This window comes from Scyliorhinus canicula, chromosome 8 (genome assembly GCF_902713615.1).
Source record: "Scyliorhinus canicula chromosome 8, sScyCan1.1, whole genome shotgun sequence".
NCBI classification, from domain to species: domain Eukaryota; kingdom Metazoa; phylum Chordata; class Chondrichthyes; order Carcharhiniformes; family Scyliorhinidae; genus Scyliorhinus; species Scyliorhinus canicula.
Genome location: NC_052153.1, coordinates 1,408,148 through 1,432,939, shown reverse-complemented (window position 1 = coordinate 1,432,939; position 24,792 = coordinate 1,408,148). Strand labels below are relative to the sequence as shown.

The 24,792-nt window shown below is 44.3% G+C and overlaps 1 protein-coding gene across 1 annotated transcript in view; it reads left to right on the top strand.

Moving 5' to 3' along the window:
• Positions 1 to 24,792, top strand: part of cntln (centlein, centrosomal protein) — a 578,849-nt gene that overhangs the window by 239,981 nt on the left and 314,076 nt on the right. The window contains 2 exon segments of the mRNA XM_038803995.1: positions 2,682 to 2,803; positions 4,146 to 4,271. Of these exon segments, the coding sequence (XP_038659923.1) occupies positions 2,682 to 2,803; positions 4,146 to 4,271 (248 nt within the window).

Sequence of the window (24,792 nt, the reverse complement as noted above, 5' to 3'; positions counted from 1 at the left end):
CTGGAGCTGTGAAGCAACTGTGCTAACCACCATGCTACCGTGCTGCCCAAGAGGGATGGGGAGAGGAGAGAGAGTGTTAGATACGGCATGGATTCCAGACACTCCTCCCTTCCCCCCTCCCACACACACACACACACACACACACACGGTGAGACTGGGTCCATACTCCCCTCCCTCCCCCCCCAAAGTTCCTTCTTCCAGATCATTAATGTATATTGTGAAAAGTTATGGTCCCAGCACAGACCCCTGAGGCACACCACTAGTCACTGGCTGTCATCCTGAAAAATACCCCTTTATCCCATTCTCTGCCTTCTGCCAGTCAGCCAATTCTTTATCCATTCCAGGACCTTACCCTTAACACCATGGGCTCTTAGCTTATTTAACAGTCTCCTTTGTGACACCTTGTCAAAGGCCTTCTGAGGAAATCTAAATCGATCACGTCCACTGGTTCTCCTTTGTCTAACTTACTTGTTACCTCCTCAAAGAATTCTAACAGATTTGTCAGACATGACCTCCCTTTGACAAAGCCGTACTGACTCAGTCCTATTTTACCATGCACTTCCAAGTACTCTGCAATCTCATCTTTAATAAGACTCTAAAATCTTGCCAATGACCGAAGTCAGGCTAACCGGCCTATAATTTCCCATTTTCTGCCTCCCTCCCTTCTTAAACAGGGGTGTTACATTAGCTACTTTCCAGTCATCTGGGACCCTCCCTGCCTCCAGTGATTCCTGAACGATCACCCACAATGCCTCCACAATCTCCTCAGCTATCTCTTTGAGAACCCTGGTGTGTAGTCCATCTGGTCCAGGTGACTTATCACCTTCGGACCTTTCAGTTTCTCCAGAACCTTCTCCTTAGTGATGACAACTACACTCAGTAATTGTTTATATCTTTGATAATTTGAGTGCTGTGAACCCTGAGGTAATCCTGAAGTGCAGAACTCTGTGGGAATTGTCCAGAAAGTTTCAACTTTTGGGCAATTCCCTCCCTGCTCCCCAGGATCAGCCATGTCTCCGACTTTGAGTGCAGAGACTTGGCACAGCTCCAAAGTACTTAGCTGGATAGTTACCCAAGAAATATTACACAAAATATCCAAATCTGACTCCTGGGTAACAATAGAACTGACCTCACAATCACCCACTGACTCCCTGACTACCCCCCTGACTCCCACCTGACCCCCCAATTTCCCCCGTGACCCCCCAACTTCCCCGTCGATCCCCCCGATCCCCCAACTTCCCACTCCGACGACCTGATTGCCGCTCCTAAGGAATGGACTACCCTCCCACCCACCTACTTACCCAGCCACCCGTCTCAGTCACCTACATCACACTCCTCTCTCCCTCTCCCCCCCACTACGATTCAGACTGGACATTTAAACTTACTATATGCCAACTAGTGCCGCACCTTGTCCTGACTCCACTACGATTCAATGGCGTTCTCTGAGGAATGCTCTGGGACAGCAAGGTTTGGGAGACCCTGTAGTGAATGTGGGGCAGCCTTGGGTCAGGAAAATTTCTGGATGCAGCAGAAATCTAACAATGATTGCCACTCCTGCGATGATTTGGCTGTGGAGGCCAAATCACTGAGTGTCTTTAAGATACCGATAGATGGGTTCTTGTTAATAAGGGGATCATGGGCTATAGGGAGAAGGCAGGAGAATGGGGATGAGAAAAATATCAGCCATGATTGGATGGCGGAGCAGACTCGATGGGCCGAGTCGCCTAATTCTGCTCCTATGAATTATGGTCTTATGATTTAGTTTTTGTCTGGTCATGAAATATTTTTTTTAATGACCATGTGTTAAATTAGTGGACCATGCACAACAAAAACCCAAAGTGAGTGTTGGTCAGGCCAGCAATATTTCAATAACTTTCTGCCTGACGTCATTACTCTGTTGTTCTTACTGCTGCCTGAATTGCAAGTTTCTATGATGTGTCATTTCAACTATTTTTTAATGCTTAGTCTGTGTGTGTGTATATATCAATCACACTGCAGCCTTTATTACTCTGTGGTCTTTGTCACCAATTACCTCTTCTTTGTCCAATATGTTCATTGCAATAATGATTTTTAAAAAACCACAGACAGCAAATGTAGGTGTTTCTTTGGTTTTTTTTTGTTAACTTATGAATTGCATTCAATGTTGTAACTAACTCCCACCTGTCTATCTTCTATGTAAAATACTGATATTCAAGAGCTCACTGTTTCCACTTTGACAGTGATAGACATGTGTCTTGCCAAATTAAGTGAAAGGGGGTTTTAAAAGACAATAACCCAGGTTCATCGTATTGGTACTTCAGTCTTTGATTGGTCAGACAAGGAAATGAGTATCACCACTATCAACTTATATATTTATGAATTTTTTAATTTGTTCTATTTTATTACATTCTTTCACTGCTCTGTCCCTTGTTAGGACCTCCTTCGGAAGAATCTATTGTGAAATCATACTGTGCTATTGATTATTAGGCCTTCTTTAATTGTGTTTAATTCACTCGGGAAAGTGAATGATAACAAATCAACTTTTAGTTGTTCACATCGGTGTGATTAATTTAGAATTAAAAATTGTTGTTTATTTACCACAATGAAACTAACAGTCTTCACCCAGTTTATAATGTATTGGGTCAATGAGAACACTATTTGACTGATTTATATTGTGCTGTTGCCTTTAATTTCCTGTTTAGGACCAAGAGAATGAGGAATTGAGGAGAGCTCATGACCAGCGACTGGAGCGTCTGCGAGCTTTACAAAGCAACTACAGGACGCTTAAGGGTCAACTAAAGGAGCTGGACGGGGGACATATCAAGTAAGAAGACGCAAACCTTCTGTTAAATTGAAAATAGCTTGGTGTTTGCATTCTGATTTTAGATTTATTAATTTAACTTTCAAATGAATCTTTCCCTGAAAACAAATCCGTTGGTCCAGTTTTGATTATTGTAGATTGAAAAAATGCAACTGTTGAAAATCTAAAAAAAAGGTGACATTGCTGGAAATGCAGATGAATATATGTGGTCATATTGTGGGTTCGCAATGAACCACTTACTTCAGATGCTGATTGACGTTAAGTTTCCACTTTTTCTTTATTTCTGAACATTTTCTATATTATTCTTCCCGTACCAGCCTCCCCGAACAGGCGCCGGAATGTGGCGACTAGGGGCTTTTCACAGTAACTTCATTTGAAGCCTACTTGTGACAATAAGCGATTTTCATTTCATTTTCATTTCATTTCATGTTTATCAGTGGGACTTGATTAGAAACTTGTTGTTTCAGAGTACCTGCCAGAAAAATAGGTAACTGTCACTACAAAATAGGTGTAATCATTCTCCTTTGAGTGTTGTGAAATAAAAATGATGAATGTTCTTCAACTCTTTTAGATAAAACTATGAAGGAGCCAATAGTTTTTTTCTAACCTCCACTCAGTACTAGATGAGCCTTAACCATTCATTTGTTTGAAAATGGGTAATAGGCTGGTTCGAACTCGTCAGGGGCCCTGTGTTAGGATCCAGCGCAGACAGATGGCACAAAAGTCTCCCTTTTGTTTGATTGCTGTTAAGGATTCTAAGTTCCCAGTGGAAACAAGCCTACAGTGCAAACACGCACATAATTCTGCAATAATTGGACAATAGGATTGCTGATATGGGAAGTTACTGCACACCTCTGAGATTGGTTTTGAGCTGTTTTATTGGGGAAAGCGTTATCCTGCATTTTAGCCTGTGGTGAATTCGCCCAGCCATGCTTGGGTGCAAAGAAGAATGTATCCCCAATTTCATAATAATTCCTTGTCATACAAGGGATTGTATAAAACATGTAAAGTAGAATTCTTCTCTTTCTTGTTCTGGTAAGCAATACAAGGATTATGTTTTACATGCACATTTTCAATGACAAAGTTGCATTTGAAATTTCACTGCCAAGTATTTGAACAGGACCCTGGCATTTAATTTTAAGAAACTTGCAAATGTTAATATGGTAATTTGACTATAGAATTGTTTCTATAAAAATTGACGGGAAACATTGCTGTTTGAATTCTGATGGATTTGACGGTTGCTGTAAAGGTTCGAAGCAATTTTTTTCCATCATAAATCTTCATGTTGGGCGAGAGAAAGAAACCTGTGAATAACCTCATATTTCTGGTTTACATCATGCTCCAGAAATAAAAGCAGCAAAAACAAACTCCAGCGTGCTGAACCCTGGCAGCTACGGCAGGAAGACAGCGATGGAGTATGGAACGAACTAGCATACTTCAAACGAGAACACAAAAAGCTATTGACTGAAAAGTGAGTTTCTTTTTTTTTTGCAAATTTACACATGCAGAGCCGTATCACTTCCGTCTGATCTTCTGGTGCTTAAATGCCACACAGAGGAATTCCTTGCAAGGATAAAACAGCCAAACTTCTTTTATCAAATAAGCCAGTCTCTTCCTATCAGCTGTAGTGACAAGTTTAGTAGTGGTAACAGTATCTGTATAATGTGATAGGGGGATTGTGTTAATTAATGTGGCTCTCATCTGTTGGAGGTGTCGCTCTTCATTAGCCTGTATTTTGCACACTGCCGTGCTTCATTTGTTGAATAAGGTGGTGAGGGGATAACCTAGCCAGCCGTGTTCGTTTGATCTCCTCACTACATACGTGATATAGAAGGCCTCATCTCTGTCTGTTCCCTGCCCTGTCCTGCTAATCCCAGCTGAGCTCATTATGATGTAGCCTTGCTGCCTCTCTTGGAGCCAGAGCTGTCCAAGCTAATTACTGGTAGCAGCAGAGCTAGCTGCTAAGGGTCTGGTGCGTATCTGCTAACACGGTCCTTGGAACTGACCTGGAGAGAGCACAGGGGAGTCACTTTCTTTCTTGCTGCGCATAGGCTGTCCTCGGGGGTTAGCATTGATCCCTTTACAGAGCTTTCAAGTAGTAGTGAGTATTAAATAAAGCATTAAAGAAAACTTGTGTTTTCTGAAATAAATACACAGCATATTTCTTTGATATTGTAGTTGGTGGGCTCTTTAAAGAAATTCCTCCAAAGCTAGCATACTGTCCATGTGTACGTACACGCGTGTGTGTACGCGTGCGTGTGTACGCACGTATGTGTACACGCCTGTGTGTGATGTGCAGATGTGTTTAATGATTGAAGGTTTTGTAATTTCAGCTAAAGTAACATTTTATTCCTCTTCTACAGTGTTGATTTGTTTTCTTTAAGCAAAGAAACTAAATTATTACAGACAACAATGGATAATTGATGAATAAGAAAAATAATCTCTGTCTAAGTAGTTTTAAAGTAACTATGCACTTCTGCATTATTTCTGTCGGGTGGAAAAGGCATTTGCAGTTTTCAGTAGGTTAAAGGAACAATGGTGACTGGCTGCATTTATTTATATTCCAACATTTTTGTCCTGGAAACTATCTGTTCCACATTATTAAACTTGGTGGCAGATAGTAAATCTCCACTGGTGAACTACCAGAGATTCACTGCGATTTGAAGTTGTGTTTGTTGTCTAATTACACCAATTAGCTCAGGCTGTTCTAAGATAACTGGGATGATAACTGCTCATGGCCCCACTTTTGACCGCAAGATGGTATAACTTTAAAAAAAATCAAGCTTTGTTACGTACTGAACAGCAGTAGGAATCAATTCTGACAAGTAAGTTAATATAATATTTTAGTAAAGCATGTAAATAAAAAATGCAATTTGCTACTCCTAAACACGCTAGAATTAAATATTTAAAAAACAGTATATTGGCAGCTGTAACTAAGGGAGTGGAACATTTTCTCTTTGAACTCCCAAAACAAGCATTGAAGGTGATGTGCCTGTATTATAAATTTTTTTAAAATGATGATCATTTCCTGTGGAAGCAGTCTGACGTTAATATGCCATATATCAAATATTCACAAAAGCATAATGTCAGTTACTTTACACTCCTCACATTACTGCTGAAAGCATTACGATAATCTTTTTATTCAGAATTATGTATTACTTCTGTATGAAAATTCCATAGAGAACACATAAGTGACAATGTCAGTCAACAAATAAAATATACTTTAGAAGGCAGTAACAGAATCACATTATGGGTATGGTGTCAGCTTCCACAATGTATGTTAAGCTTTTGCATTTTTATACAGCAGGGACAGCCTAATGGATATCTCATGGATATGAGATTATTGTTGAATTCTACCGTAGCAAAACAGATGGATCCATTGCATCTCTTACAGTTACTGGAGTGCACTGGTTTATTCTAACTGGTTGGTTCATTAATAATGAGAAACCAACTGATCTTGTTCGACCAATATTGTAGAATTTTTTTGTATTTCACCCCATCCTTTCCCTTCTTATAAAATGGCTTTACTCCACCAAGTTACGATGGGTTTTCAGGTAAGCATTGCTGTGTATTTCAGCTCGCTACTGCTTATTACCCCAGTTCTATTACTGTTGTTACCAATGTCATACTGTAGTTGAGTTAGAAATTAAGCAGTTAATTTTTTAACGTGATATTGCGGACCTTTAAAACATATTGGTGGTATGGTAGCACAGTGGTTAGCACAGTAGCTTCACAGTGTCGGGTCCCAGGTTCGATTCCCGGCTTGGGTCACTGTGCGGCATCTGCACGTTCTCCCTGTATCTGCGTGGGTTTCCTCCCACAGTCCAAAGATGTGCAGGTCTGGTAGATTGGCCACGCTAAATTGGCCTTCGTGTCCAAAAGATTGGGTGGGGTTATGGGGATAGGGTGTAGGTGTGGGCTTAGGTAGGGTGCTCTTTCCAAGGGCCGGTGTAGACTCGATGGGCCAAATGGCCTCCTTCTGCACTGTAAACCCTATGTCTATGTCTGTTAGCAGACTTTTCTGTTACATTATTTGTTCAGTGACGACACATCATTGACTGTAAATCACTTGAAGATGCTTGATGCTTGGGAAAGGTGCTGTGTAATTACTAGACTTTTTTATTCTCTTTTTTCTTATTCCAAATATTTTTATCTTCATTGATGGGATGTTTATGTCACTGGCAAGAGCAGCATTTGTTGCACATCCCAAATTTTTCTTGAGAAGGTGGTGGCAAGATACTGCCTTGATCTGATGCATTTCTTGTGTAGTTACACCAACAATGTCTTTCGAATCCTATTTTATCATCGCAGTTTGAACAACAGTTATAAACTGCAAGTATCTCACGGGATGGAACCAATTCACTTTCTTGTGAACCTTGCGGAATATGAGCTCCGCCGTTAAGGGGCAGGGCACCTCTAATAGATACAGAGATGTATAGTGCCAGCCAGTTTGGCACTGGCAAGGCAGACCCAGTTGGGATCTAGCGTGTGATGTATATAATAGTTATTGTTAATAAACAAATTTTCTTTCAACTCCTCGGTGTGGACTCCTTTATGGCCTTATAAAACTGGCGACGAGGGTTAATTTGGATAGCTACTTGCGCTGCTACATCATCGGATAAGCCACCTCCTGGTCCCTGTGGATAAAAGTTGTAGTTTTCTTTTCATTTCTTTCTGTTCAGGTGGTCAGATGTATTCGCCGCCAGCTTGGAAGATTGGAATCAGTATGCGGAGCGAATATGCTACTTTTTCCAGGCAAACAACATCACTGAGAACGATCGCCAAATTGTCATCTTGCTGACTGCCTGTGGCGCACATACGTTCAGAGTGATACAAAGCCTAATGTTCCCAGCAGCGCCGACACTCAAACCTTCGACCGGCTAGTCACTCTAGTGGGGCATCATTTTAACCTGACTCTTTCCGTTATTGTCCAGCGGTATCGCTTCAATACCACGGAGAGGACCCCGGGTGAATCATCAACAAGTATTTGCCAAGTTTGCAGAAGATTGCTGAGTTTGGTGAACAAGGTACATCCCTGCAAAACATGCTGCGCGATCGTTTAGTCTGCGGCATTAACAACGCAGAGATCCAAAATAAACTACTGGTCAAGCCTTCCCTGAATTTGCAGCAGGCAATACAAATGTCACTGACCCTGGAAAGCACAGAGCGTGGGGTGCAGGAAATACAAGGCATGGAATTAAACACTTTGCAGCACGTCCGCTCCCAACGTAGGACTCCTCCCCGGACTGCTGCCCTGCCTGGACCGAACGCTGAAAAGGCCTGTTGGCAGAAGGCTGAATTTCCTCGACGGGACACTTCCCTGGAATCCGCTGAGGACGAGCTAGATTAGTGCGGGGCGTGTGGTTGCCAGCCTGGGCAAGAGTGCAGACACCAGACCACATGCCAACCAGAGATCCATGAACCCTGTTAAAACTAGGCGCCAGCCTAGGGCCCGTACCTTCCATCTCAATGAATCGGAGGAAGACAGCAAGCAGTTAAATTGCGTGGCAGCGCCCCGAGTGGCCCACATTAGGGTAACGGTGCAGGTGAACGGCATTTGGACATGGAATTGGACACAGGTGAGGTAGTTTCTGTTGTGGGACAGAGGAAGTTTGACCGCGTTAAGGAAGGAATGCAGGATTTGGATCTGCCCGATGCAGGGCTCGGTCGGCCACCTACATGGGTGAGCCATTAAACATTGCAGGTACCACCATGACTCCAGTGGTTTATCGACGCCAATCGGTGCGCCTCCCGCTTATTGTAGTCTGAGGACAAGGCCCTGGTTTGTTGGACCTTGATTGGTTATGCCATCTTCAGTTGAATAGGCAACACATCCTCCAGATGGGGGCTGTGTGCCTCAGCGAGGTGCTGGGTAAGTACCCCAAGCATTTCAAGCAGGCAAGGCAAGATTAAAGGGGCCGTAGCTCACAATCATGTCGACTTGGGAGCCCGACCGTGGTATTTCCGAGCACACCCAGTCCCTACGCATTGTTGGAAAAAGTGGAAACTGATCTCAGTTAACAGTCCGGTTATGCGGGGACGATAAACTCTCAGTGAATACTACCCCATGCCCCACATTGAGGATCGTTATGCGAAGTTGGCAGGCGGACGCTCTCCATATGAGCCACGAGTATTTACAACTCGGGTTAGACGCAGCCTCCTGGAAATACGTTACAATCAATGCGCACAGACACCTGTATGAATACACCCGGGTGCCTTTTGGCATGTCCTCTTCCTGTACAATATTTCAAGGGTTAATGGAGAATATCCTGAGAGGTTTGCCGCGAGTGGCGGTTTACTTGGGGATGTCGTATTGGTCATGGGGGTGACCGAACAGGAACGACAATGTTGAAGCAGTACTGAAACACGTCTCTGAATCCCGGGTCACTTGCAGCGGCCAAAATGTGTCTTTCATGCAAGGGAGGTTGTCTACCTCAGGTTATCGTGTGAACCGTGAAGTTTGTACCCTGCCACTGAAAAAGTGTACGCCATTCAGCAGGCCCCCACCCCTCAGGATGCCACAGAACTTTGTTCCTTTTTAGGACCAGTCATCTATTACGGCAAGTTCATTCTGAACCTTAGGACAATGTTAGCCCCTTGCATCTCCTTTTAAAGCAGAATCAAGTGTGGGTGTGGCGGAAGCCGCAGGGCACGGCTTTTCTGCAGATAAAGAAACAGTTGTTGTCTTCGGGTTACTCACCTACTATGATCCCGGCAAACCTCTGCTTGTCACGCCCAACGCATTGCCTTACGGTATTGGGGGTGTCCTGTCACATCAGACGGAGAAGGGCAGGGAACGGCCAATCGCTTTCACCTCTGACGCTGGCTGCGGTGGAACGAAAATATGCGCAGATCGAAAAGGAGAGTCTGCCGTGTCTACGCAATGAAAAGATTGAATCAGTACGGCCAGGGGTGCCACTTCGCTGTTATTACGAACCATGAACCTTTACTCGGTCATTTAAAGTAGGACAATGTGATCCTGCCAATTGCCTCTGTGAGGATACAGTACTCGGTCCTACTGTTTGGCCCCATAGATAATTGTTCGAGCACGGCCGGGGTCCAGGATAATGAACACCGATGTGCTGAGCCGTTTGCCTTTACTGACTAGCCTGATCTCACCTCCCACGGCGGTCAAAGTGATCGCCATCCTGAACCTAATGGATTCCTTGCCAGTCACTGCATCCTGGACCCAGACAGACCTGCTTCTTGCCAAGGTTCTGCATGTAGTGTTATATGGAGGTCAGCATCGACAGCTATCAGCCAAATTGAGGGCAGTTTCGTCAAAGTTGTCCGAATTTAGTGTGGAAGACAGTGTCCTGTTCTGGGGTGCCTGCGTCATAATTCTGGAAAAGGACCAGGAATTGATACTGAAGGGCCTCCAGAATGGACAGCTCGGATAATCTCATATGAAGATGTTGGCGCGCAGCTATGTCTAGTGGCCGGGCCTGGATGCGGACATTGAGAAGATGGCCCAGCTATGCTCTAACTGTCAGGAGCAATGAAAGCTCCCACCGACTGTGCCCTTTCACCTTTGAGAATGGGTAGGACGACCGTGGGCACAATTGCATGCCGACTTTGCAGGCCCATTTCAGGGTTCAATGTTCCTCTTATTGATCGCCGCCCATTCAAAATTGTTGGAGATCCACAAGATAGCGGCGACCACCTCCTGGGCCACCATCGAGAAGTTGCGGTTAGCGTTTCGCAAGCACGGCATCCCTGAAGTGCCTGTTCCAGATAACGGGACTCCTTTTACTAGGAGTTCTCCAGGTTTTTGAAGGTGAAAGTGGGAAGGTATATCAGTACCGCCCCATACCACCTGGCTTCGAAAGGTTCAGTGGAGTGGGCGGTGCAGGAATTCAAAAGAGGCCTCAAGAAGCAGTCTTGTAGATTGATGGACACCAGTACGGCCCGTTTCTTATTTTGTTATAGGACTGCCCCGCACACAATGACTGGGGTAGTCCCGGCTGACATGTTATTGAGCTGCAGATTTCGAAACTGCCTTAGTGTGAGTTTCCACAACATAGGTGCAAAGGCGTGCCACAGCCATGAGCTGCAAGGGTGTTGCCCTATTCTTCGACTTTGACTGCCCACATGCTTTGTACGAAGTGACATGGACGGTGCCCAGTGGATCTCTGGGACTATCCTCTACCAGACAGGGCTCGTTTCCTAGTAAGTCCAAGTCAAAGGTTGGATCATGCGGAATCACATTGATCATATTCGGTCCTGTCGGCCAATTCCTCGTAGAATTCTTCATGAGCGTAAGGCTTTCATCCAGCTGAATCTGGTGCCACAGCAGGCCATCGTGGAACCCTCCAAAGGGCCAAGATGCCGATTTGAGAGAGGTCGTGGACACAGATTTGGAAATGGATATTCAAGCATCGGAAGTCTCCGATGGGGTGCAACAGTACAACAGCCACTGGTGGAGCATCCACCTTGACATTCCAGTCGGAGGCGGTGTGCGGCTTCAAGATTAATGCCGCCCGATCCGGCGCCTTGAGTGCGCAATGCTCTGCCTGACGCTGAGAGAGTTCGATGCCCCCCATCCCCACAGATGTCAGAGGATTCTTCAGACTGGGGTGGGTGGGGATGGGGGGGGCATGGGGGGGAACAATTAACTTCCTCGCGAACCTTGCGGAATACGAGCTCCTCTGTGAGATACACAGATATATCGTATTTAAAGCTGACCTAATGGGCACTGACGAGGCAGACCCAGTTGGGATCTAGCATGTGACGTATATAATAGTTATTGTAAATGAACTAAGGTTCTTTGAACTACTCGGTGTGGATTCCTTCGTGGCCTCAGAAAAACAATCAGTGGCTTATTGGCCACTTCAGAGTGCAGTTGAGAACGAGTTGAGTTGCTGTAGGGTTAGAGTTGAGGACAGCATATTTCCTTTCTCAGGACATAAGTGAACCAGACAGGATTTTAAGATAATCTGTCATTTTCATGGTCGCAGTTACTGAGACTAGCTTTTTATTCAAGATTTATTTCATTCATTGAATTTAAATTAATCGGCTGTCATAGTTTTGAACTCATTCCCCGGATTATTAGACCAGGTCTCTGGATTATTACCACAGCACCAGAACTGCAGAAGCTGCTGTTTGCTCAACTCCCAAGCTGAAACATTCTTTGCCCTGATTAAACTTCAGGGTTTCTTGCTCAGCTAGAAGGCAACAAAGAATGACTTGCTTGTCTGAGGCACCTTTCACAGGCTCAGGACAATCCAAAGCATTTTATAGTCGGTGAAGTGCTCCTTAAGTATAGTCACTGTTGTAACAGAGGAAGTGTGGCAGCCGACTTGCACAGATCGAACTCCCACTAGCATCAAAACGGGTTAAGTAAAATGGGATAACCAGATAACCAGTTTATAGTCTTTCGATCGAGCGGTGACTATTGGCCAGAACTTTCCTACTCTTCTTCAAAATATTGCCATGGGATTTTTTACATCCAGCTGAGAGGGCATCGCATCTCGCTGTAGGCAAGAGGAGAGTATTTCATTACCCTCCTGACACTGCCAATTGAAATGCCTTGTTTGACCCCTCAGGTAGAGAGAAACGATCCACATAGCAAACTATACCTGCCAAAGGTGTTAATCTCCTATATTAATCTCTGATCCCTTCTGCACATTTCACTGTGTCTCCTAACTGGATGTTGTCAACAAACTTGGTGGTAGAGCTCTTTTCTTCTAAGTCATTTTTAAATTGAATGAAAAACAGAGGCCAAGTACAGACCCTTGCAGGACACCATTAGTCCCATCATCCCCACTCTCCACCCCTAATCAATTCCCTATCCCTGTCAAACAATTGCCTTCAGTTCCATGGCTGGACAGCACATGTTTTTTAATGCCTGATACCTGTTTGCAACTGTTTGGAACTTGGTCACAGAAAGAGAGAGTGGAAATGTTTTCGAGATGTCCTCAAACACCCGTGAAGGGATAACACATGGAGTACCTGATTTGTGACTGACTAAAATGGTGAAGATTCATTTGGGAAGGCACCAAACACATCGAGAGATTTCAAAGAACAAAGAAAAGTACAGCACAGGAACAGGCCCTTTGGCCCTCCAAACTTGTGCCGACCATGCTGCCCGTCTAAACGAAAATTTCTACATTTCCGGGGTCCGTATCCCTCTATCCCATCCCCACTTCATTTCATTGGGAACATGTGGAGGTGAAGTTGAGGTATTGGAGGTAATGCATAAACCTCTATCCAATACTTCAAGCATCACCTGCCCAGTATGTGTCAGAGCCCACAGATTGTGCATTGAACTAATCAACTATCAAATTTGATTCCCATTGAATTGGAGTGGAATCAAGTCATCCTCAATCCCGAGAAGCTGTCAATGAAAAAAGAGAGATCTATTTCAAACAGAAATGGAAGGGAAAGGAGCAATTTGGTTGAGAAATGCTTCATTATCTTGCGTTTTTGAGTTAATGGGCATAACTTCCAACCTCCCCAGCATTGGATTAGGGGTGTCCCCGAAAGATGTGCTGGGGAATTCCTCTGGGACCTTCACAAGTAAAGGTTTTTACGGCAATTTCCCGCAAGTGCAAACTTCCTCTGACACTTTCCCGCCAACACCCACCAATAATCCCAATCTCCTGTCTCCGACACCCCCAACCACGACCTCCGATTCCCCCCCCCCCGATGTAGGGATGCTCCTTGAGATCGATAATATTTCCAGCGTTTTCTGTTTTTAACGCACGTAGGATTATGTAACAATTCTGATGAATTCTGTTATTTATTGAGATCCAAAATCAGTTTAGCAGCAGGAGGAAGGCAGCAGGAGAAGCACAGCTCCTCAATAACAGGTGGAATGAAGAAGATAGCCACAAGTAACTTGGGATCTTCAACCAAACAATCTTTTTTTTTGGTTTTGCTGCAACTAATGGTGTTAGACTTTGAGTTTAATGAAATTTAATTCAGTTAAAGGGACATCTTAGTTAATTTCTTTTTATCTAGCTTGCTTGTGGATATTGGGACTAATGAGTGTCCTTCGCCCTCGAGAAGATAAAAAAGCAGAGAGGGTGTAAGGGGCTACCTGAATGGAATGTGTAATTTATGGAGATACCTTGGGTATGTTGAGCAATTTTGTATTATAAAGATAGATAATGTGGAAATTTCCATAATTATTTACTTACTTAGTATAATTGCAAAAAACAAAGTGGTACACAGCCCGTAGCATCGTTCACAGTGAGTCAGAGGTTAGTTACATTGTTGGAAGAAGCCACGTTCTACTGAAAATAATTTGGAAAGATACAAAATTGAAATACTGCGGATGCTGGAAATCTGAAATGAAAACAGAAAATGCCTTAAAAATGCAGCAGGTCTGGCAGCGTGTGTGGGGGAGGAAACAGAGTTAATGCTTCAGGTTTGGGGAAAATCGGGAAACTCAATCTCATGTTTCCAGATTTTCTCCCTGATTTCCATCTGCATCTCCGTTCTCTCTGATGACGAAAGCCGGAAACCAACCCCGGTTACTGTCTCTCTCTCTCTCTCTCCGTCTCTCCACAAATGCTGCCAGACCTGTTGACTATTTCCAGCATTGCTGTTTTTATTTCAGATTTTAACTATTTGGTTTTTGAAGCAGTGTTTAATTGATTTTCATCTTCTCTTCCACCTTGAAGATGTTCTACTCTCTCCCGTGCAACTGAATTTCAGTTTGTTTCTTCTACCTCGTTTACCTTTGAAGTTTTCTGATTCTCTTCCCTGGTTTGATCAGGTACCAAACCACTTTTTGTGTTTTGGACCCATCCATGATTGTGGATATCTCCTTTACTTTTCAATATTTCTCGAAGCGCTGTTCTCACTATGCTGAGATGCACACTGAATGCCATGCACTGCTGCACACACAACCATGATGACCTCTCTTTTCACCATCTCGTTCCACCTCAAAGCTACATTGGTTCCTGGCGAAGCAACCCATCAATTATAAAACTCTCACCGTTGTTTAAAAACCTTGAATGCCTCAGCCCTCTCTCTCGCACACTCTCTCTCGCTCGCTCTCTCCCTGTTCTATTCTCCAGCCCACAAACCTCTGAGATATCTGCACTCCTCTAATTCTGACTTCTTGAGCTTTTCTGATGTTAATTGCTCCGTCACAGATGTTTCTGATCTGCTGAGCATTTCCAGTACTTTTTGTTTTTATGTCAGATTTACAGCATCCTCAGTATTGAGCTTTTGTGTTGGAACCAGCTTGGTTTCAGTTGTGCAGAGTTTTTGTCAGACCCCATCTGGATACAGCTTTCCTTTTTGGGCACTGTACCTCAGAGAGGGATATTCACCTTGGAAGGTGTTCAACAGAAATTCAACAGAATAATTCCAGGGCTAAAAGGATTAAGCTAATGCGGACAGGTTGCCCAATCCTTGATTTTAGAAGGTTGTGGCATGAAAAATGAATTAAAAAAGGATTCAAAAGAGTAGGTGCAGAGAATCTGTTTCCTGCAGGCAACACAAGGGCATAATCTTGAAATTAGAACTCGGTCATTTAGGAGTAAAATCAGGAAGCTTATCACACACAGGATAGAGGAAATTTGGAACCAGTTGTGGATGATTAAAATTTTCAGGCCTGAGATCGACAGATTTTTATTGTGTCAGGGAGTCAGGGGATGTGGATTAAGTGGTGGTAAAACTGAAGTTCAGCTATGATCTAACTGAATGGTGGAGCAGAGCTAAAGGGTTAGAGCTGAATGGGTTACCTCAGTTCCTAAATTCAGGTGTCTGTTTTCTATATCACTTTGGCAGAATGAATTTTTGCGTGATGGTTCTACAATAGCGTATGTTTATATAGTGCCGTTAATGGCTGGGACTTACCGCTCCGATCACGTCGGATGGGTTCTGCACTGAAAGTGAAAAATACTGGGAAAACTGCAAAGTCGTCGTGTTTTATGTTGTTCTTAATGTGTGGCGCGATTGTCTGACATTCAACAATCAGGAACATGATTTGAATGTATTAACATATAATTATCAGGCTCCTGTGTCTTAATCATCCCTCTCTGTGTCAAAAAAATCCATGGTGCCATGATGGCAGAATGTGTAAATCGCGACTGGTCTCCCGAGGGGCGTACCTGGCGAGCAGACCGCCCAGAGGAGCTCAGGTGAGTGCAGCACTCGAAGGGGAGAGGGCTAGGGCAGTGCCAGAGGGCAGTACCTTGGCAGTGCTGGGGCAGGGTTTGGGAGAGGTGGGTAAACTTCTTTGCTCCCTCTGTGCTCAGGCAGCCTTGAAAAATGGCACCTGATCCTTGGCTGACTATGTTGGGGGGGTGGGTGTGGGTGTGGGGTGGGGGGGGGGGGTGTGCAGGTGGTGGGGGTGGCAGAGGGCGCTAGCCCGCAAATCAGAGACTGTTCTGCCAGGAATATATCGTGAACCTGTCTCTTGAAGTTTTGCTTTCAAAGTGCCAGACTATACAGCAGAGAGAGCCGCCATTGCTGTCCCTGGCTACAGAGGCGTTTTACCCGTCCAACATCAGCCTTTGCTGATTTACGGGAAAATCTCGGCCAATGTATAACAATGTCCTAAGGTGCTTCACTAGAGTGTTATAAAACCTAATATGACACCAAGCCACAGACAGCAATATTAGTTAAATGACTGAAGATTGGTCAAAGGGTGGGAGTTAAACGGTGTCTTAAAGGAGGAAAATAAGACAGAGGGACGGAAAGGTGGAAAGGTGTGCGGGGGTTGGGATGATACTCCATAGCTTGAGACTCAGCCAACTGCAGATGTGGCCACCAGAGGTGCAGCGATTACAATGGGGGATAAACAATAGGCCAGAATTAGAGGAACACAGAGTCGTATGTTGAAGCTTGTAGGGCGGCAGGAGATAACAGAGTCAAAATGTGAATTTTAGAATTGTGATGTTGCTTGACTAGGAATTATGCAGGTCAAGTGAGCATGTAGGCAATAGGGGAACAGTAGCCGATGAGTTGAGAGATGGACAGCAGGGGTTATGATGGTATCTTGATAGTAGAAAGCAGACTATTGGAAATTAGCCAGGAATGCTAATTAGCAAATGGTACAAAGATCTGTAGAGGAGCAGGTAGTATTGAGGAAGCAGGCGGGCTTCAGAAGGACTTGGACAGGCTAGGAGAGTGGGCAAAGAAGGAACAGATGGAAAACAATGGGTAAGAGTGTGAGAAATGGAAGCATAGACTATTTTCTAAATGGGAAGATGCTTAGGAAATCAGAAGCACAAAGGGACTTGGGAGTCCTTGTTCACGATCCTCTTAAGGTTAATGTGCAGGTTCAGTCAGCAGTTAGGAAGGCAAATGCAATGTTAGCATTCATGTCGAGAGGGCTAGAATACAAGGCCAGGGATGTACTTCTGAGGCTGTATAAGGCTCTGGTCAGATCCCATTTGGAGTATTGTGAGCAGTTTTGGGCCCCGTATCTAAGGAAGGATATGCTGGCCTTGGAAAGGGTCGAGAGGAGATTCACAAGAATGATCCCTGGAATGAACAGCATGGCGTATGAGGAACGGTTGAGGACTCTGGGTCTGTACTCGTTGGAGTTTAGAAGGATGAGGGGGGATCTTATTGAAACTTCCAGGATCCTGCGAGGCCTGGATAGAGTGGACGTGGAATGTTTCCACTTGTAGGAAAAACTCGAAGCAGAATCTCAGACGAAAGGGACGATCCTTTAAAACAGAGATGAGGAGGAATTTCTTCAGCCAGAGGGTGGTGAATCTGCGGAACTCTTTGCCACAGAAGGCTTTGGAGGCCAATTCACTGAATGTCTTTAAGACAGAGATAGATAGGTTTTTGACCAATAAGGGGATCAGGGGTTATGGGGAGATGGCAGGAGAATGGGGATGAGAAAAATATCAGCCATAATTGAATGGCGGAGCAGATTCGATGGGTTGAGTGGCCTAATTCTGCTCCTATGTGTTATGGTCTTATGCATTGGAATAGTTGAATCTGAAAGTAGTAAATTCATAAATGAGGATGTTCGCAGATAAACTGAGACAGGGGTGATAGGGCAATGATATGGATTTTGAAAAAGGCAGTCTTGGTGACCGCACGCATATGGGCGGCACGATAGCACAGTGGTTAGCACTGTTACTTCACAGCTCCAGGGTCCCGGGTTCGATCCCCGGCTTAGGTCACTGTCCATGTGGAGTCTCCATGTTTCCCTGTGTAAGCGTGGATTTCCTCCGGGTGCTCCAGTTTTCTCCCACAAGTCCCAAAAGATGTGCTGTTAGGTGAATTGGGCATTCTGAATTCTCCCTCCGTGTACCCGAACAGGCACCGGAATGTGGCGACCAGGGGATTTTCACAGTAACTTCATTGCAGTGTTAATGTAAGCCTACTTGTGACAATAAAGATTATTATCATATGTGATTGCAAGCTCTTCTTGGGGTCGAAGTGACATCAAGCTTGCAAACAAACTGATTTACTCTCATATTGTTGCCAAGGAGCGAGATGGAGCTGGTGGTAAGGGAATACAGTTTGAGGATGACTTCAATATTCCCTGTATTCATTTGGAGGATATTTCTGCTCATCCAGTGCTTGATGTTGGATAAGCAGTCCGATCCGATAATTCAGCAACAATGGTGGAGTTAAGTGAGGTAGCGGTGAGATATAGCTGCGTGTCGTCAGTGTAGATGTAGCTGCATGTCATCAGTGTATGTGTGATGTGCCGAGGGGCATTATATAGTTGATGGAGTGAGCCAAGGATAGATCAGTGGGGGACAAGATTGCGGGAGCAGGAAGAGAAGCCATTGTAAGATTCTCTGGCTATGATTAGATTAGAAAGGAACCAGGTCAGGGCAGTCCACCCCGGTGGAAGACAGTGGAGAGGTATTGGAGGAGAATGGTGTAGTCAAAGGATGAAGACAGGTTGAGAAGGACAAAGGGGGAAAGCTTACCCCCACTGCAGGCACATAGGATGTCATCTGTCATTTTGCTGTTTTGTTACTTTAAAAAATTTTTTTGAGTACCCTATTCATTTTTTCCAATTAAGGGGCAATTTAGCGTGGCCAATCCACCTACACTGCACATCTTTGGGTTGTGGGGGCGAAACCCACGCAGACACGGGGAGAATGTGCAAACTCCACATGGACAGTGACCCAGGGCCGGGATTGAACCTGGGACCACGGCGCCGTGAGGCAGAATTGCTACTCACTGTGCCACCGTGCTGCCCTGCTGTTTTGTTACTTTTGACAGGCACAGAACCCTGATGGGAAAAATGCAAGCACTGAGTTCGAGCAAAGATGGGCATATATTTGGGAGGCAAAAGCATATTCAAGGACTTTGAAGATGAGAGTGAGGTTGGAGATTGGATGGTCGCTTGCAAGGGCTTTGAAGTGAAGAGCTGTTTTGTTTTTGAGGAGAGGTGATGATAGATTTCAAGAGAGAGAGAGACAGTACCTGAGGAGAGAGAACCGTTCATGTTGTCGGTTAGTATGGGACTAGGATGGTTTGTTCAGTGATCAGCAGTTTTGAGGGAACTTTAGCTGAACCTCATAGACACAATGAGCTCAGGTAGCCCATGAAGGGAGACAGGAAGAGAAGGATGTGTGTTCAGGGATCGGGCAGTGGGGAGGATTTCCAGACGTTGAAGCCTGAAGCCCCGCCAATCAGATCTCATTTCCACTCTGACTGCTGATCCCTGCCCACTCTGTGAGGGAGATGAAGTTATCGTCCAAACTCCCACTCGCCCTGTAGCGACCCCCCCCCTGCAAAGCTAGAATACGCTGGTGGGAATTATTGTCACACCAACAGCGCAACCCCGCCGTGGAACCGGTAATCCCGGTAACAATGGCAGGACCGCTGCCGGTTAGCGGCGAGCTGCCCTCCCCCGCTGTAGAACACGCTGCGAAGGGGAGGAAAAACCTGCTCGGTACATTTGAATCCTGGTGCAGTTTCCGCTTATTGTCAAGTTACCAAGGAATTAATTAGAAAGGCTCAAAAATGTCATCCCCACTGGGTTCTATAACGCTATAAACTGTAAAACAACTCACAAAGGAGGTCGATAATCCATACAGTGCCTTGTGGTTTGTTCCAGTATTATAGAAATGTTTTTTCCAATATGTGCAAACAGAAGTTCATCTTTTTTATTTCATGGCTGACCAGACTGTTTTCAGCATGCCACTCACTCCATAAATAATCCCTTGCTAAAAGGTCCCACTTTACTCCCGTCTAGACATTTGTATCGGAGAGGAAACATGTTAATGCAAGAGAACTGACGAATGTTCAAAGCATTTAGGAAAAGCAACTGAAATGATTTTGAGCACGGTTCTTTGAATGAATTTGTGGCGGGGTACTTTGCAAGTGTAGAGGAAAATTCAGAATGAAGCATGTTACTTGGAGCAGTGAAATTAGATCACCTTGCATCTGGAGCACTCCGCTTGCTGAGGTTTTCATTCACATGGTCGCAACTGTGAATTCCCACCAGCCCTTCAAACACTTTTGCTGAAGTATCTGTGAAATAAATGCTGTCTGCTGATCTTATCAGCTCATCTGTTCTCTGCTCCATGGTTATAATAGTATTATGGCAGGTCAGAGGAGGCCAGGCTAAGTTTGCATCTCTTGAGATCGAGTCTTCCTTGTTCGCTGTAAGAATTTTCGAAAGAGTCTGAGCCAGTGAAACATAAACTCCTTTCAAACTGACATTTGTGAAATTTAGAACTTACTGCATGATGACAGTTTTACGTGCTAGTGTATTGTACTAACTGAAATTACGAGTTTATAGAGGATCTACAGTAGATGGTTGGATATTGCAGCTTTTTAGTAAAGGTCAGGACTATCTTTCAGTATAATATTCTGAACATGTTACCAGAAGTTACAGATTATCAGTGTTCTCTGATTGATAAGTATGCAATGCCATTTATTCCAGTGTACTACTGTAATACTCCAATTCTAATACATTTACAAGACTCTGAAACCAAAGGGGAAATGCTGGAAAATCTCAGCAGGTCTGGCAGCATCTGGAGGGAGAAAAAAGAGCGAACGTTTCGAGCCCGATGACTCTTTGTCAAAGCTGGCTCTGAAGCCCAGTTTAAATTTTACAGGATTCTCCATCTATGTTTGATCTTGAACTGACCAAGGTGGAACAACCACATGATTTTGTAGATATCTCAATGTTATTTCAGTGCAGGGTGGTTTGGGTTCTTGGCAAGCCCAGAAATGGACTGGGCAATAGCGTGCACAACATCATGCTGAATGGAATAAATACACACTGGAGAGAATTATCAACATGTCGGAAAACATTTTAAAAAACTCTTTCTCCCTTAGCTCAAAATTGCACGAAATCAGGTTCTGGTGCAAAATCACAACAGATCCAGATTATAAATCTCAGAAAGCAGTATATACACCATATGATATTTGGAATGGTGCCCAACGCATATCTTGTGTTGTGGATTTACTAAATGCAATTGGTTAACCGAGGAAAAATCTCAAGTCAGGTAAGATTGTCAAGGTTGGTGGAAGATTGACAAAAATGTTTTTTTTTAACGTTTGGTTGTATCACTTTAATCTTCTCTAACATGAGAGAAAATTTAATCCATAAGATACAGCTTCCAATAATTACTGTTCATATCTCAATGAGATAAATGGTCATCCCCTCAAATATTCTGTGAAAGAATTTCCAGAATTACTGAATGACGTATGTGTTGATCCAGGTTTTTAATAGGACAGTATGGTGTGTGCATTGCGAACAACTGCATATTGAAAGTATGAGTTCCTTTCCCTTTAATATAGGATTTATCTGCTGTATTTGAGTCAATTTGCAAGCAGATGCTCGAAGCATGTAAAACTTTGTCTGCATTGGTCACCTTCATTTAAAAAATGATCAGAATATGAGCATGTGCCATGAAAAGCTTGAATATTCAACCATTTCATTTATTTTGACTTGGTGTTCAATGCTAACCCATTGCAGTATGGCGAAGAACTCAAAGCTCTCTGTAATTTCACTTGGGCTGTGAGGTTGAACAACTGTTGAGCTCTGAAGCAGAGCACAATGGCGTAGAGGTTAGCACTGCTGCCTCACAGTGCCAGAGACCCGAGTTTCAGTCTGGCCTTGGGTCACTGTCTGTGCGGAGTCTGCATGTTCTTCCCGTGTCTGCGTGGGTTTCCTCCGGGTGCTCCGGTTTCCTCCCACAGTCCAGAGATGTGCAGGTTAGTTGGATTGGCCATGATAAATTGCCCCTTAGTGTCTAAAGGTTAGGTGGAGTTACGGGGATAGTGGGGGGGATTGGACCGAGGTAGGATGCCCTTTTGGAGGGTTGATGCAGACTCGATGGGCTGACTTGCCTCCTTCTGCACTGTTGGGATTCTATGATCCATTTCATACGCTGCTCGCGAAATAATTTCTTCTTGGTCCAGGTCTCTCACTCCTTCTTCTCTTCATAGATATATTGTACGGCTTGAGGAGGTCACTGAGACAGGAAAGAGTGAGGTCCTGGAGGCATTTAAACACCAGGATGAGAATTTTAGTGTTGGGAACCAACTTAGATCATTGTGTACAGAGGTGATGAGTGAAAGGAAAGAAAGGCTTTCATTTGTATATCGCCTATCATAGCCACAGGATGTCCCAAAGTGCTTTAGACCCAATAAAATACTTGTGAAATGTAGTTACTGTTGTAATGTCGGAAATATAGCAAACAATTTACACTCAGCAAACTCCCACAAGCAGCAACATTTTAGAATGATCCGCTCCTATTTTCATTGGGTGGGATCGGTGATCGGAGCAAAAAATCCCACGAGAGACCCAAATGGCATTTCACACAGACGTAAAGGCTTGACGCGATTGTCCCCGTCCCCACCAGTGACGTAATGGAACTCCCAACGGTGAACTTGATGGATCCCATCAATCCCATCTAATTATCAGGCTTGATAATCCCCCTTTATATATGCAGTCACATTGACACGAGGGCACGTCAATGAATTCTGACAGGTCTCCCACGGTGTGCATCTCATGAGCAGAACCAGCCCGAGGAATTCAGGTGAGTGCATCGCTCAGGGAGAGGGTCAAGCCCGGGCACTGCCTCCTTGCTCTGATTAAGCTCACCCCACCAGCGTGTCGTCTTGGGACCCACCCCTTACAGTTTTTATTTCAATTAACCGAACGATACGGCGGTGAAAGCCGCAGTAGGAGCTGCTTTTTCTGCCTGCCGTGACACATTGCGTATTTTAGACAAAATTCTGCCCATGATAATGATCAGATAATTTGTTTTAGTGATGTTGAGGAAGAAATGAATATTGGCTGGTGACCTGGGATAATTCCCCTGTTGATCTTCAAAATGGTGTCACGGAGTCTTCTACATTCACACAAGAGGGCAGGTGTAACCTCAGTGTCACATCTCACCTGAACAGTGCAGCATTCTCTTCATACTGCACTGCAGTATCTATAGGCAGAGATTTGTGTGCTCCAATCTCTGAAATGAGACTTCAACCCTCAATGTTTTGACTCGGGTGGCAGAGCGCTACACACTGATGCACGGGGTGCAGCTCTGCCATGCCTCTGCCGGCAGGATAAATTGTAGGCGAGCAGGGAGGATTGAGCGGGAGGTCCAGAAATCAGTTTCATGTTTGTGTGAATTTATAGTAGGATCTTCTGGTGCTTCCCCCTAGGTCAGGATTCCCACTGGATGGTGATGTGAAACTGAATTGCATTCTGCTAATGGGATACTGATGACCATTTATCTCATCTGTGGCCCATGGACTGAATTTTCTCTCGCGTCAGAGAAGATTAAAGTGATACAACCAAATTTAAAAAAAAATCATTTTTCTTAACCTTCATTCTATCTTGCCCCCACCCCATTCTCCTCGATGCCAGTGGGGAAACACGTCAGTTGAGAACACGTCTGGACCAATATGGCGTGCAAAAGGTGAGAATTGCCTGAAGAAGGCCTGGGCTGCTTTCAAAGTCCAGCGACCCTGGAACGTCACAGTAATGGGTGGAGGGAGTGTGTATCAGGTGGATCTTCCTACTTCACTGTCTTTGAGGAGGTCCATCATTCAGTCACAAGAGTGTTCCTGGAGGTGCATCTTTTTCCTGCAGAAGGTCCGTCTTCTTTCTTCAACGTTGGGCTAGTGATGTCAGGTGTTTTTTTAAGTATAGCTCCCTTAAATGATGGCAGGATGCGCAACATCATGCCTCTGTCGCCGCAAAACCCAAAAATCCATAATTAATTGCACCGGGGATGGAAGATATGGCATAGTTTCCCATTGACAACAGCAATATCCCCTCCCCACCACAGGACTTAGTCCCAGAGGAGTGAATTCTACCCATGAGATCTGGCTTGGGTTATTAAACAGGCAGAAAAGTTTTGCATGAATTCCAAATAACAACATTTTGATGTAATGAAAGAACTATGGGTTATTGAAATTATTAAGAAAACAAAGAGTAATATACTCCTCAAACATTTTGCTGTTTTAGGTAAAGCGATTAAAGATTACATTTAAATAATTTTACATAAGATAAAATTGCCATTGGATATTGCATAATTAATGCCAAGGTGCTTCTAATGAGTTTATAACTTAATAAGCACGTCAGAGTGATCTCAAAGTGGTGCTTTTATTTTTGTGTATTTTAATGCCATTCTGATGAACAGTTAGAAACAGACAGGCCAATTGGCCCATTATATCTGTTTGGGCAGAAAAAGCTATCCAATTTAATCCCACCATCCCATTCCATAGAGTTCACTCCCGCAACCACTGTTGCACAGAAGCAGCCTTGAGTACCATCTACAAGGCGCACTGCAGAAACACACCGAGGCTACTTTGACAGCACATTTCAAACCTGTGATCTCTACCATTCAGATGCCCAAGAGCAGCAGATACATGGGAACACCACCACCTGGAGGTTTCCTCAAAGTCCCTCACCACCCCGACTTAGACCTATATCGCCATTCCTTCACTGTCGCTGGGTCATAATCATAGAATATTCTTCTGAACAACATTGTGGGTTGTCATGAACCATGTTGATGTTATCCCTGGGATATCCCAACTCTGAACACCAGTTCATGAGGGTGTATAGGTTTGTTTTTGGAGTG